General features: G+C 52.7%; 1 protein-coding gene across 1 annotated transcript; it reads left to right on the top strand.

Annotated features, from left to right (window-relative positions):
* Nucleotides 1-3396: 3396 nt before the first annotated feature.
* On the top strand, nucleotides 3397-6329 carry FAM25A (family with sequence similarity 25 member A). The gene is made up of 3 exons (XM_040970509.1): nucleotides 3397-3478; nucleotides 4529-4591; nucleotides 6187-6329. Exons 1-3 carry the CDS (start codon nucleotides 3406-3408, stop codon nucleotides 6321-6323), a joined length of 273 nt encoding a protein of 90 aa, XP_040826443.1. The 5' UTR covers nucleotides 3397-3405; the 3' UTR covers nucleotides 6324-6329.
* Nucleotides 6330-11776: the final 5447 nt, after the last annotated feature.

Here is an 11776-nt window from a genome sequence, read left to right as displayed (position 1 = left end):
GGGCACGGAGGGGTAAAGTTAGATCCTTACCTACATCCCACCAAGGAACTCAGATGCTTCAAAGCCTGCATACATCAAAGCCAGAGCTATGAAACGCTTAGTGAGAGGCAGCCAGTGAGGAATGTCTTTTGGCTTAGAGCTAGAGGAATGAGAGAGATTGAGAGAGAGAGAGAGAGAAAGTTGTTGGTGCTTGAGGCCCCCTCCTTGCTAGGCCTGGGTGGGCAATGGCCTATTTCTCTGCCCATGGTGGTGACATCTGTCTGATGCCCCTGGCCTACAGGCACCCCCTTAGTCCCTTTCCTCTGCCCCACTTCTGTGAACTGGCTTTTGAGGGGGTCACAGTACCCTTTGATTCCCACCAGGAGGGGGCTGATCCACCACACTCCAGCAGGCCAAGACCCTAGGAGTGTGGACGTGGCTCCCTGTGGCCTGAAGTGTGATCAGTGTGACAGGAATGGAGGGCACAGTGAATTGCATGGGGCAGTGGGAGGAAAGCACGGGCAGCAGAGACGAATCCCGCCCCCGGCCTGGGGACCGCTGTGGTCCAAACGACAGGCGAGACCGTCACCCTGCCAGACAACCAACAACCCCTGAGCACGCAGCCATCTAAAACATTTTTTTTTTTTTTTTTTTTTTTTTTTTAGAATTGATAATTACTAAGTCGGCCAACTACTCTCTGAAAAATTGGCTGTCTTTGATTTGATGAATCAGCCAGTTGGTCTTTGGCCAAACTGGGTGTAGCTGGGCAAATGGCACCTGGAGGATTAGTCTGTTCCTGCCTAAGCCAGCTTCTCCCCGCCCAAAAGGGGAAGGACTTGATCTGTCTCGGGACATGCTGGCGTGGGTGACCATGTTCAAACGCCACAACACAGGGTATGGCAGGGGGTGCGGGAGGGTTCCCGTGCAAGCCAGGCTTCTCCCGAGATAGGGTTGGGGAGGGGAGGGTTGTACATGCCACCACCCATGCTTAGGAGTCAGACTTCAGAGGGGATGCTGGGGCACACAGGCCAGGACTTGGGGGTGAGAGGGGAGGGAGCTGGGGCTCAGCTAGAGATGGGTGGGCTTAAGAGCGAGCGGAACTGGCCTGGGTCAGGAACTCCAGGGTCTAGGGCCTAAGTCTGGTTCTGACAGTCTGGCCTGGGCAGGCCTTGTGCCTTCTGGCCCACATTGGGCAAGGAAGGTGTGTCTCAGCTTTGGCCATGAAAGCCAGGATCGCAGTGTGTCACCATTTAGAGTCAGAGTGTGAGGGACAGGGACAGGCAGGGGCCTGTGGTCAGAGGGTAGAGACCTGACCAGGAAAGGGCAGGATGGTTGCTCCCAGAGGCTCCTGGCTGGGCACTAGGGCCAGCCAGCATCCTGGTCAGGGCCTCTGGTTACAGGTGAAAGAGAAGGGGCCGGGGCAGGGGGTGCGGTGCGGTGCGGTGGGATCTGGAAGTCATTGGGGGGCCCTGGCTCCGGTGGGTGGGGCTCACTCATCTCCGAGTGACAGGTTCAGGGCGTGTCCCCAATGAGTCCCAAGGCTCTGTTCTGGCCCTCCCATCCCTGCAGCTCTGGCCTGATGCTCCTGGGTGGAACAGCTGGGATCTGACCATCACGAGGTCAGGAAGTCATTTGTGCTTGCTTGGGCTTCAGTGTACCACCCATACCATTCTACCAGTTCCTCCGGGCCTGTAGGCTGCTGCAGATCCCCGTGTTCACAGCACATGTGAGGGCAGGGCCAGTGTGTTCCTTTTTGTTTTCTTTTGTAAAGGTTTATTGATTTATTTGAAAGGCAGGTAGAAAGGGCTTTCATCCACTGGTTCACTCCCTGAATGGCTACAAAGGATGGAGCTGAGCAGATCTGAAGCCAGGAGTCTGGAGCTTCTTTCTGGGTCTCCCACCAGGTGCAGGATCCCCAAGGACTTAAGCCATCCTCCGTATCTTTCCCATGTCATAAGCAGAAAGTTGGATCAGAAGAGGAGTAGCCAGCACTCAGACTGGTACTGATGCTGGTATACCAGTGCTGTGGACAGTAGCCTCACCTGCTATCGCACAGCGCCAGCTCTGGGGGGCTATTTTACTTGAACAGGGTTGCTCTACACTGAGCCCCACTCTGCATCTGCCTGAGGGAGGTGGCAGTGGCAGATGTGGGCTATGGCCTCGTGACCTCATGACCTACAGTACCCACTGTTCACCCCAGCTAGAGCCTTGGGGCCTCCCTCGGCTTTGTCGGGCTTAGGCTGGGAGGGCCGTGATCTGGCAAACACTACTGAGGCCCCACCACGCCCAGGAGGTCAGTTCAGAGGGCCTACATGGAGAAGGCAGCCTGCTCCAGGCCTGGACCACAGGCCACAGCCCACTGGCCTCCAGGTGGCCTGATGGACCCCTTGCTGGTCGGTCAGGGCTCCCTGTCAACTACCACCTCCTTAGTGCATCCAGGAAGAAGGACTGGCATAGGTGCTTCCCAGAACCTTGGTCCCACTGGTGCTGGGTGACAAAGCAGGAAAGCATGGTTGCTCCATTTCAAAGATGAGGAAACTGAGGCTCAGGTTGGGTTAGTGACTAAGGGAGGCAGCATGTAGCATGTGGCTTGAGGCATTTCTATACCTCCTGAGTAGCCAGGGAAGCCACCTGGCTGCTCAGCGGGTGATGTATCAGGAGCCAGCATAGCTGCCTTCTGGGATATATTCTGGCTCAGGTCACAGACTGTCCCCGGAACCGCCCCCACTCCCGAGGGTGCTGATGTGTCCTTCTGAGGGACCTCCATGGGCAGGAACACCACCCAGCTCATGGGGCCTCTGCAGCCTGTGCTGGGTCCCTTGGGAGCTCCAAGAATGAGGGGTCAGCTGATGGGCCAGCCAAAGTGATCGTGCCCTGGGCACAGCACTACCTCTAGCCTCCTACCTGCCCAGTGGAGGCTGCCAGCATCCTAGCAGAGCCAGGTGGGGCGACAGTCCCACTCCATTCGTGTTCCTGACCTGAGTGACTATGTGGTACTAGACCCTTGATGACGCCTCCTTGTGAGCCTGAGTCACAGAGTAAAAGCCCAGGCCTGGTCCCACCAGGTCCCTGCCAGTGCCAAGCCTGGGGATCTTGAACCCCAGGGTGAGACCTGGCCAATGTCTTCAAGGGCTGCCTCCCCCTCCTCCCCCTGAACACTCAGGTCCCCTGCCTTGTGCTTTCCCGTTCCTGCCCATCTTGCCAGGATACCTAGGAAGCCAGGTGCCAGGTGCTCATGCTGCCAGAGGGGCAGTGCCAGCACCATGGTGCAGGAGCAGCCCCACCCAGGCTCTTCCCCCTGCTGCCGCCTGCACTGACTCATCTGCCCAGCCTACCCTGCAGCCAGCCAAGCATCAGAGACATCTATAAAAGCCCGCCGCTCCAGTCCCCAGCACTCTGCCTGTTGACTACCTGCTACTGCACACGATGCTGGGAGGCCTGGGCAAGCTGGCGGCCGAGGGCCTGGCCCACCGCACTGAGAAGGCCACTGAGGGGGCTGGTAAGGGGTCTGGCTCTCCTTTGCACTCAGGCCGGGGGCGGGGGGCAGGATGGCCGACTCGCCTGGACCTGTCCAAGACAGCAAGACAGCGGAAGGCCCATCACCCTGTCAGGAGCTCTTGGGCTGGGAGGGAACTGAGGGGTGCAGAGAGAAGGGAGAGCAGCCCAGGGCGGGGTTGTGAGAGCCCCACCGCTGACCACAGCAGGTGTCGCTCCTCGGTTCTGTGACCCAGGCTCAGCCTGCTTTTGGTACCTGTGCCTGAGGACCAGGAGGCCAGGGCGAGTCCAGAGGACACTCCTGGGGACACAGGGACAGGCAGACACCCGGTGGGCAGCTGACCTCTTTGATCTTTCCCTCTGGGAATCGGGCATGGGGGAGCTCTCCTTCCAAACAGCCTGTGTAGGGGAACAAAAGGTGATCCTTGACTTTGGCTGTGAACTTCCTCAGGAAATCACCAAATCCAGGCCTGTCCGGGTGGGATGTGCATATGGCCGGGAAGACACAGGGGCTGGCCTTGGCAGTCCTGCCCTGAAGGTCCGGCCTACCCATGGGAGCCCCTTCCTGCATCTCTCCCCAGCGTCTTGCTTTGGCACGATTCCCAAGCAAGCACTGCAGGAGAGGGTAGAGAGGAAGTCAGAACACAGGAGATTCCTCCAAAGTGGGCATGGCACCCCGTCTTGCCTTGGGGGACTCGGTTGTGCTGGAGGAGGTAGGGGAACTGGCCCGAGACAGCCACCTTGGATTATCCCAGAGGCGTGAGGCACTGTGACCTGGCAGACTGCCTTCCCAGCTGGCAGGAGGCTGATTCCTGGGCAGCCCAGGCTGTACCTCACGGCGGGGCACGGAGGCCTCTACGGCTTTCCCCAGCTCTCAGCCTGCATGTCCCAGCAGCCAGCCCCTGCCCTCGAGTCTTTGAAAGCCCCTAGCTGTAGGAAACCGATGAGGATGGTGGAGAACTGGGGGTTGGGCTCTTCTTGTCAGCCCCAGCTGGGGCTGCGGGGCAGCAAGCTTGCACCGCACCCTCACGCTGCACCTGTCTCCTGCTTTCAGCTCATGCCGTGGAAGAAGTGGTGAAGGAAGTGGTGGAACATGCCAAGGAGGCTGGAGAGAAAGGTGACTGAGGCCTGGGGAGGAGGCGGTGCAGAGGGAGGCAGAGGGAGGCGGGGAGGGCAGGGGAGCCCAGGAGGAAGCTGGGAGCCTGGGGCCAAGCCCTTCCTGGCCCAACTAGATCAAGCCCTGCCCCCATGTCCTGTCGCATCCAGTGACTCTGTGATGCTTGCGCTCCTCCTGGGTGCTGGCCATGGGACTCCTGTCTAGACCATCATCTCTGTAGAAGCAAGGTCATGGGTACAAGATCACTAAGGTGTGTGAGGTGCTACACTGGCGTGGAAGGTTTAGGATACAGAAACATGTAGGGATGTACGTGTGCATGTGTGCCGTGAGCAGAACCTATGAACTACTTCAATGGCTTCTAACAAAATAGGAGAGCACGACTTCCGGTTCATGGAAAGATGGACTCAATAGAGATTATTCTGGTGCGAAAAAATTGGAAATTCAGGCATTTAAAATATTTACATTTATTTGAAGAACAAATTTTGCAGAGAGAATGAAAGAAAGATCTTCCATCTGCTGGCTTATTCCCCAGATGGCTGTAGAAGCTTCTGGGTGTCCCATGTGGATGTAGGGGCCCAGGGCCTTGGACCACCCTCTGCTGTTTTTCCAGTCTGTAAGCAGGGAGCTGGATCAGAAACGGAGTAGTCAGGACTAGAACTGGCACCCATATGGGATGCTAGTGCCGCAGCTGGAGGATTAGCTTGCTCTACCACTGCACTGGCCCTGGGTTGTTTTGTTTTTATTTTCTTTATTTTGTTTTTTTGTTTGTTTGCTTGTAATTCACATTTGGATGAACTGTTTGGAGATCACTCTTAGACTCCAGAGGAATCAGGGAATTTGACTGTAAACACATGCATTTGTTGAATTATTAGTAGCTGAGACTGCTGTATTAAACTGCTGTAAACTGAGAAGCCACAGGCAGGCTCTGCCAGGTGCTGAGGGCCACACCACGTATCTGCTGACGATCACTGCCGTGGGGCCCTCTGCCTGTGTCCTCCCACGGTGGGAGAAGCAAGGGGGCCTCCTATAAGGGCTCTGAGCCATTTGTGGGTGCTATCCACCTGCGTAACCCAACAGCTTCCCACATGCCTCGCCTCTTAGCAAAACCAGCTCGCTGGAGGTGAGGGTTTCGACATAGGGATTTAGCGGTGAAATAAACATTCACCCCTTGATGATAACGCAGTTGACTCGGGCATTATCTTGGGGAGACAAGAAGAGCTTTTCAGTGACAACAAAAGATACATCAGGCATTACGGACATGTTCGGTACATTTACCAATATGCAATTTCAAAATTTCTCATAGTAAAAGAAAATGAATGCATTAGACTCAGAAAAATCACATGCTAATGGAAAATATTTGTAATATGAAAGATAATCCAAAAAACTCCATGGAACTAATACAACTTTAGGAAGATGCTCTGGTTGACTTGTAACTGGGAACTGCAAGGTGTTGAGGGAGAAAGCTGGGTAGCAATGTGTTCTTCCCAGACCCTCCATCTCATGAGCCGGGAAGGCCACCATGGGCAACTCAAGCCCCGGCCACTCTCCCAGCCAGTGAGTGGTTCACTGACACTTTCCCCTTTCCTTTCCCGCAGCCCTTAGTGAAGCCCTGAAGAAAGCCCAAGAGTCAGGGGACAAGGTGGTGAAGGAAGTCACCGAGAAAGTGACGAACACAGTTACTGATGCTGTCACCCACGCGGCAGAAGGCCTGGGCAAACTGGGCAACCAGTGAGCATGCCCACACCATGCCGCCCCTCCCTGAATCTCAATAAAGAACCATGAAATGCACACGCGCCAGGGCCTCGATTTATTTCTGTTTGGTTGGAGACGCAGGCGAAGTGCTTTTCCTTAGGAACACCGTATTCCCGCAGTGTCTCATGTGCTTGGTTGGCACACGGGCACGGTGGGCACCTGCTGCAGGCTGGCAGGTCTCCCCAAATGAGTCAGGTCCTTCTCTCCCACACCAAGACACCTTAGCTATGCAATGAGCTCCTAAAGACTTGGTAATAATATCTGTTTTAATTTTTTTAAGAGTTATTCACTTATTTGAATACAAACTTACAGAAATAGTTTCATTTGCTGGTTCACCCCTAAATTTAAAAAAAGTATTTAAAAATAAGATTTATAGAGAAAAGGAGAGCAAAAATCTTCCTTCTGTTCATTCCCCAAATGGTTGCAACTGTCAAAGCTGAGTCAATCTGAAGCTAGGAGCCCAGAGCCTGCACAGGGGTGCAGGATCCCAAGACTTTGGGTGATCTTCGACTACTTTCCCAGGCCACGAGCAGGGAGCTGGATGGGAAGTGGAGCAGCCTGGATTCCAATTGACACCCATATGGGATCCCGATGCATGAAAGGCGAGGACTTTAGCCACGAGGCTACTGTGCCAGGCCCATATATAAATCTTAAGACAAAAGCAAGAACAAAACCAAAATCCACAGCAGGGTGGATTTCTACTGTGCGATGAGGCTCTAAACTTGAAAAATGAGCTTTCTGCACAGAGGGCCACCAGTGGGGGAGGAGTGGCTGGAAACTGCACATAGATGAGACGAATGCCCAGTGGTCGTTAACGATGTGAACAATATGGGAACACTCCCAAACAAAGCAGCTGCTGGACATCAACACAGACTAAGTGAATCTTAATAAAACACAATTGCACAAGAACAGGAAAAGCCTAGCAGCCTCCGTGCGGAACACAAGATCACGGTGGTCTCTGTCTGAAAATCTGGGACACCTTCACCCTCTACACATGTCTGTGGTATTTGAAGTTAAGGGGCAAGCTAAAAACAGAAGATTTTTGTTTGTAGAAGAGATTTATTTGAAGAAATATTACAATATATACTACATGAAGTCTTTTTTCTTTCTTTTAGATTTATTTATTCTTATTGAAAGTCAGAGATACAGAGAGGAGGAGAGACAGAGAGGAAGATCTTCCCTCTGATGATTCACTCCCCGTGTGGCTGCAACAGCCAAAGCTGAGCCTTGATCAGAAGCCAGGAGTTTCTTCCAGGTATCCCATGAAGGTGCAGGGTCCAAGGCTTTACGTGGTCCTCGACTGCTTTTCCAGGCCACAAGCACGAAGCTTGATGGGAAGTAGGGCTGCTGGGATTCAAACTGGCGCCTATATGGGATCCCGGGGCCTGTGCAAGACGAGGACATTAGCCACTAGGCCGCTGTGCTGGACCCTACATGAATTCTTCATTCCCACCAATATGATAGCAATTTGAAACAAAGCTTTGAAAGCACAAGGGGCCACCACAAAGCCATGAGCCAATAAGCAGGCCTCACCGAAGCCCTGTGTGGGGCAGGTGGTTGGACTAGTGCAAGGTGGCCTTCTCCTCTATTTTTTGGCTGAGGCACGCTGCCGCTCTTCTTGGCTATGGCTCTGAATGGAGTGGCTGCACAGCTAGGGCTGCAGGAGAGGCGGTGGTAACTGCCACCTTTCCATTACCCACCTGCCAGTGCTGGTCCAGGATCTTGGCAAGCAGCCACGAGGTAGCAGGAAGACTGGGGAGCAGGTGAACTTACGCATGTTAACCACAGGTGCCAGAGCACACTTCCTGGCTTGCCCAGGGAGTCCGGATTGCTGAAACAGCCATCCCACTCCAGGTGTCCGCAGAGGCTGGCCCAGCGGTGCTGCCTCTTCCCGGTGTGGGGGCAGGTACCAGGGGAGTGTGTTAAACTGTTGAGGCTTGGGCTTGCAGGCTTCCACGCAGGAGCAGACTCCACGATGGTTGTGGTAATGGTGGGTGGAGCGCAGCTTCTTGGCCAGGGTGCCTGTGCCAGCCGCCCCTGGATGTTAGGCAGGTAGTGCCAGTCAGTATCAGGGACCAGGAAGACGTGCCACAGTGGGGTGGCAACCAGGGCACTCCTATTCTTACAGATGCGGTCCTGAGAATGGGCTGGTACTGTGTGTTCCCGAGCTGTCGCTGGAACCAGGACTGTGGCTCCCCTTCGTAGGAGACCTGGGGTGGCGGGGCGCTGCTGGGGATCTCGGGGGATGGATAATGGTGTCCTGCACTGGAATGGTTGGGACAGCCCCAGCTCAACCTGGTGATGTTGCTGAGGCAGTGGGCAGAGTGAGCTTCATGGAGCTCTTGAAAAACGCAAAGTTCTGGACGTTTTCCAGCAGTAAGTACCGAGGCCGGTAGTAGTCACAGTAGCTGAAGAAGGTGATTGGTACTATCGTGGTTAAAGTCCTCACCTTGCACATGCCAGGCTCCCATATAGGCGCCGGTTCGAGTCCCAGCAGCTCCACTTTCCATCCAGCTCCCTGCTTGTAGCCTGGGAAAGCAGTCGAGGACAGCCCAAAGCCTTGGGACCCTGCACCTGCATGGGATACCTGGAAGAAGCTCCTGGCTCCTGGCTTCTGATTGGCTCAGCAGTGGCTATCGTGGCCCCTTGGGGAGTGAATCAGCAGATGGAAGATCTTCCTCTCTGTCTTGCCTCCTCTCTGTATGTCTGACTTTTCAACAAAAATAAATAAATCTTTAAGAAATAATCTTTAAAATAATTTCTCGGGTGAGGGGTGCTGGAGTTGTGGAGCTTCTGGCTACATGGTCCCTAAGACACTGGGTTCCCATAAAGGAGGAATGGTTCGAGTCCCAGCTGCTTTGCTTCTGATCCAGCGCCCTATTAATATACCAAGGAAGGCAGCAGAGGCTGGCCAACTGCTTGGGCTCCTGCACCTGCATGGGAGACCCAGAAGAAACTCCGGGTTCCTGGCTTTGAATAGGTTCAGCTTCAACTCTAGTAGGCATTTTGGGGAATGAACTAATAGGTGGAGGATCTTCCCCCTCTCTGCCTCTCCTTCACACTGCAACTCTGCCTTTCAAATCAATATAAAATAAATAATACTTAAAAAAAGAAATGAAAACCAATGTGATCTGGAGGCCAGCACCAGCTTACTCAAACTTATGCCTCAGCAAGTGCTACTAAGAGAGCGCTGGCTCACTGACCTTGTCACCACTTGTGTGACAAGATAAGCACAGAAAATGAGAGTGCCTGGAACCTCTTAAGAACTCTTGACATTTCCCAGATGTCCCGGAGGCCATCGATGGCTGGTTCTTGCTGAAGGAGCTGCAGGCCGGTGCAGGTTGTTGAACTGGTGCAGCAGGTTGCATGTGTGCTAATCACAGCAGTAGGAACATGTGGTGTGATGCAGCCAATGAGCGTGTGAGGAAATTGCTGCTTCCCCACAGAGGGCTGGATCAGCAACGCTCGCATGCCCCTAACTTTACATCTCATCAGGCATGTCACTCGGTCTTTTTATTTTTGAGAGGAGGAAGGGTGGAATAAGTAGATACATGTATTTGTAGATTACAGAGATATAAAGATAGATTGAAGACAGACACGCAGGGAGAGAGTTTCCATCTAGAGCTTCACTTCCCAGTGCTTGAGATGACTTGGTTAACCCAGGGCTAGAGCCAGGAGCCAAGAGTTCAGTCCAAGCCTCCCATCTGTGTGGCAGGAATCCAATTCCACCACTCATCACCACTGCCTCCCAGGATCTGCATTAGCAAGAAGCAGCATTAAGGAGTCAGAACTGGGAGTTGAACGCGGGCACTCCAGAACAAGGACCTAGGCATCTCAACCTTTCAGCTGAATATCCATATGCTTCCTCTCATCTTTTCATTTTTTTCCCATGTGTGTTGTGCAGTGTGGGTATGAAATGAACCACAGACAAGCTCTAAAACTGTTATAAAAAGCAACAAGGTGTCTTTGCTGATGGCACCAGTATCCCGTATGGGTGCTGGTTTGCTTGCCAGCTGTTCCACGTCTGATCCAGCTCCCTGATAATGGCCTGGTGCGACGGACCGGCTTGGCTGGAAGTAATCAGTACGACGGGAACAGGACCCCAGGAACGGTGGGCAAGGATTTGGCGAGTGACAAACAGACACGACAACTCAAGGAAGTTGTATCTGAGTGCATTTTGCAAAAGCAAGGCATCGGCTTATATACAATAGATTATTGCAAAGGGACATTTTCTTTGTTTATACATATGATTACATTTCTACAAACAATTATTCCAGGAAGGTAAGCAGGTGTGTTGAGCAAAGATTGTTCTCTAATAGCCTGGTGACAGCCTGTAGTTGCTATTTCTTGTGGACACAGTTTGGCACCAGTTGTAGTTTTAATCATTAAGTAGTTAGCCCTCATTGTGTTTTGTGCCTTACATTGGTTTTAATATTAACTTGTCTATATTTCTAGTTTTTCTTCCTGTATGGCTGTAGATTTCTACTATAATCTTTTTAGGAATTCTCAAAAATAGTCCTAAGTAGGTTTATTAAAGCTAGTAACTTGATAGTTTTTATCTCAGACTGCTTGCTATCTTTGTCCAATCTCCCGTCAGAAGGCTTCATAGAACTATAAAGGAACATTGAGCCTTTGCCGCACATAAATAGTATTATTCCAGTCATAAAGATAAGAGCAAAGAGAGTACAGCTAGGAACGCCAAGACCACTAGAGATGCAGCCGAATCCAGGAGGCATCCTTCCTTGAAGCTTCCACCTCGGCCCAGTGATTTCTCATGCAGGCTCCACTGGAGGTGGCATGACAGCCTGGGAAGGCAGCAGAGGATGGCCCAAGTGGTTGGGCCCCTGCATCCATATGGGAGACCTGGAAAAAGCTCCTGGCTCCCAGATTTAGGCTAGCCAGCTCTGGCTTTTGGCAACATTTGGGAAGTGAAGCAGTAGATGAAAGATTGCTCTGGCTTTGCCCCTCTCTCTCTCTGCAACTCTATCAAGTAAAATAAATAAAATCTTCAAAAAATAGTAATAAAACAGTATTTTTTCAATGAAAATTATAGCCCTTCTTCTGCTTGAATCTCACCTTCCTGTCAATGCGTGCTCTAGGAAGGAGCAGGTGTTGGGTCACGTGGTTGGGTCCCTGCCACCCTGTGGGTGACCTGGATTGAGTTACCTGCTTCTGGCTTCTGCCTGGACCAGCTCTGGTCATTGCGTGCATTGGAGGCAAAAACCAGCAGGTGCAACTCTCTTTCCCTGTATCTCTGTGTGTCTCCGCCTCTCAGATTAAGTAAATAAAAACCCAACAAGATGCTCTTGCTGGTATTTGGTGCAGCTGTGAAGCTATTGGTGGTTGGGCCACCTGAATCCCATGCTGGAGTGCCTGTGTTTGAGTCCCCTCTTTGCTTGCAATGCCATCTTTCTGTTAATGTGCACCCTGGGA

This window comes from Ochotona curzoniae, unplaced genomic scaffold (genome assembly GCF_017591425.1).
Source record: "Ochotona curzoniae isolate NIBS_2020 unplaced genomic scaffold, NIBS_Ocur_1.0 scaffold_4763, whole genome shotgun sequence".
Lineage (NCBI taxonomy): Eukaryota > Metazoa > Chordata > Mammalia > Lagomorpha > Ochotonidae > Ochotona > Ochotona curzoniae.
This window is presented reverse-complemented; position numbering and strand designations above follow the sequence as displayed.

What these genes read in the sequence shown, in the direction of transcription:
- FAM25A (XM_040970509.1), top strand. Translation starts at nt 3,406, where the DNA reads ATGCTGGGAGGCCTGGGCAAGCTGGCGGCCGAGGGCCTGGCCCACCGC. An exon ending in GAAGGCCACTGAGGGGGCTG is followed by an intron (nt 3,479 to 4,528) that starts GTAAGGGGTCTG and finishes TCCTGCTTTCAG; the next exon opens with CTCATGCCGTGGAAGAAGTG. An exon ending in CAAGGAGGCTGGAGAGAAAG is followed by an intron (nt 4,592 to 6,186) that starts GTGACTGAGGCC and finishes CCTTTCCCGCAG; the next exon opens with CCCTTAGTGAAGCCCTGAAG.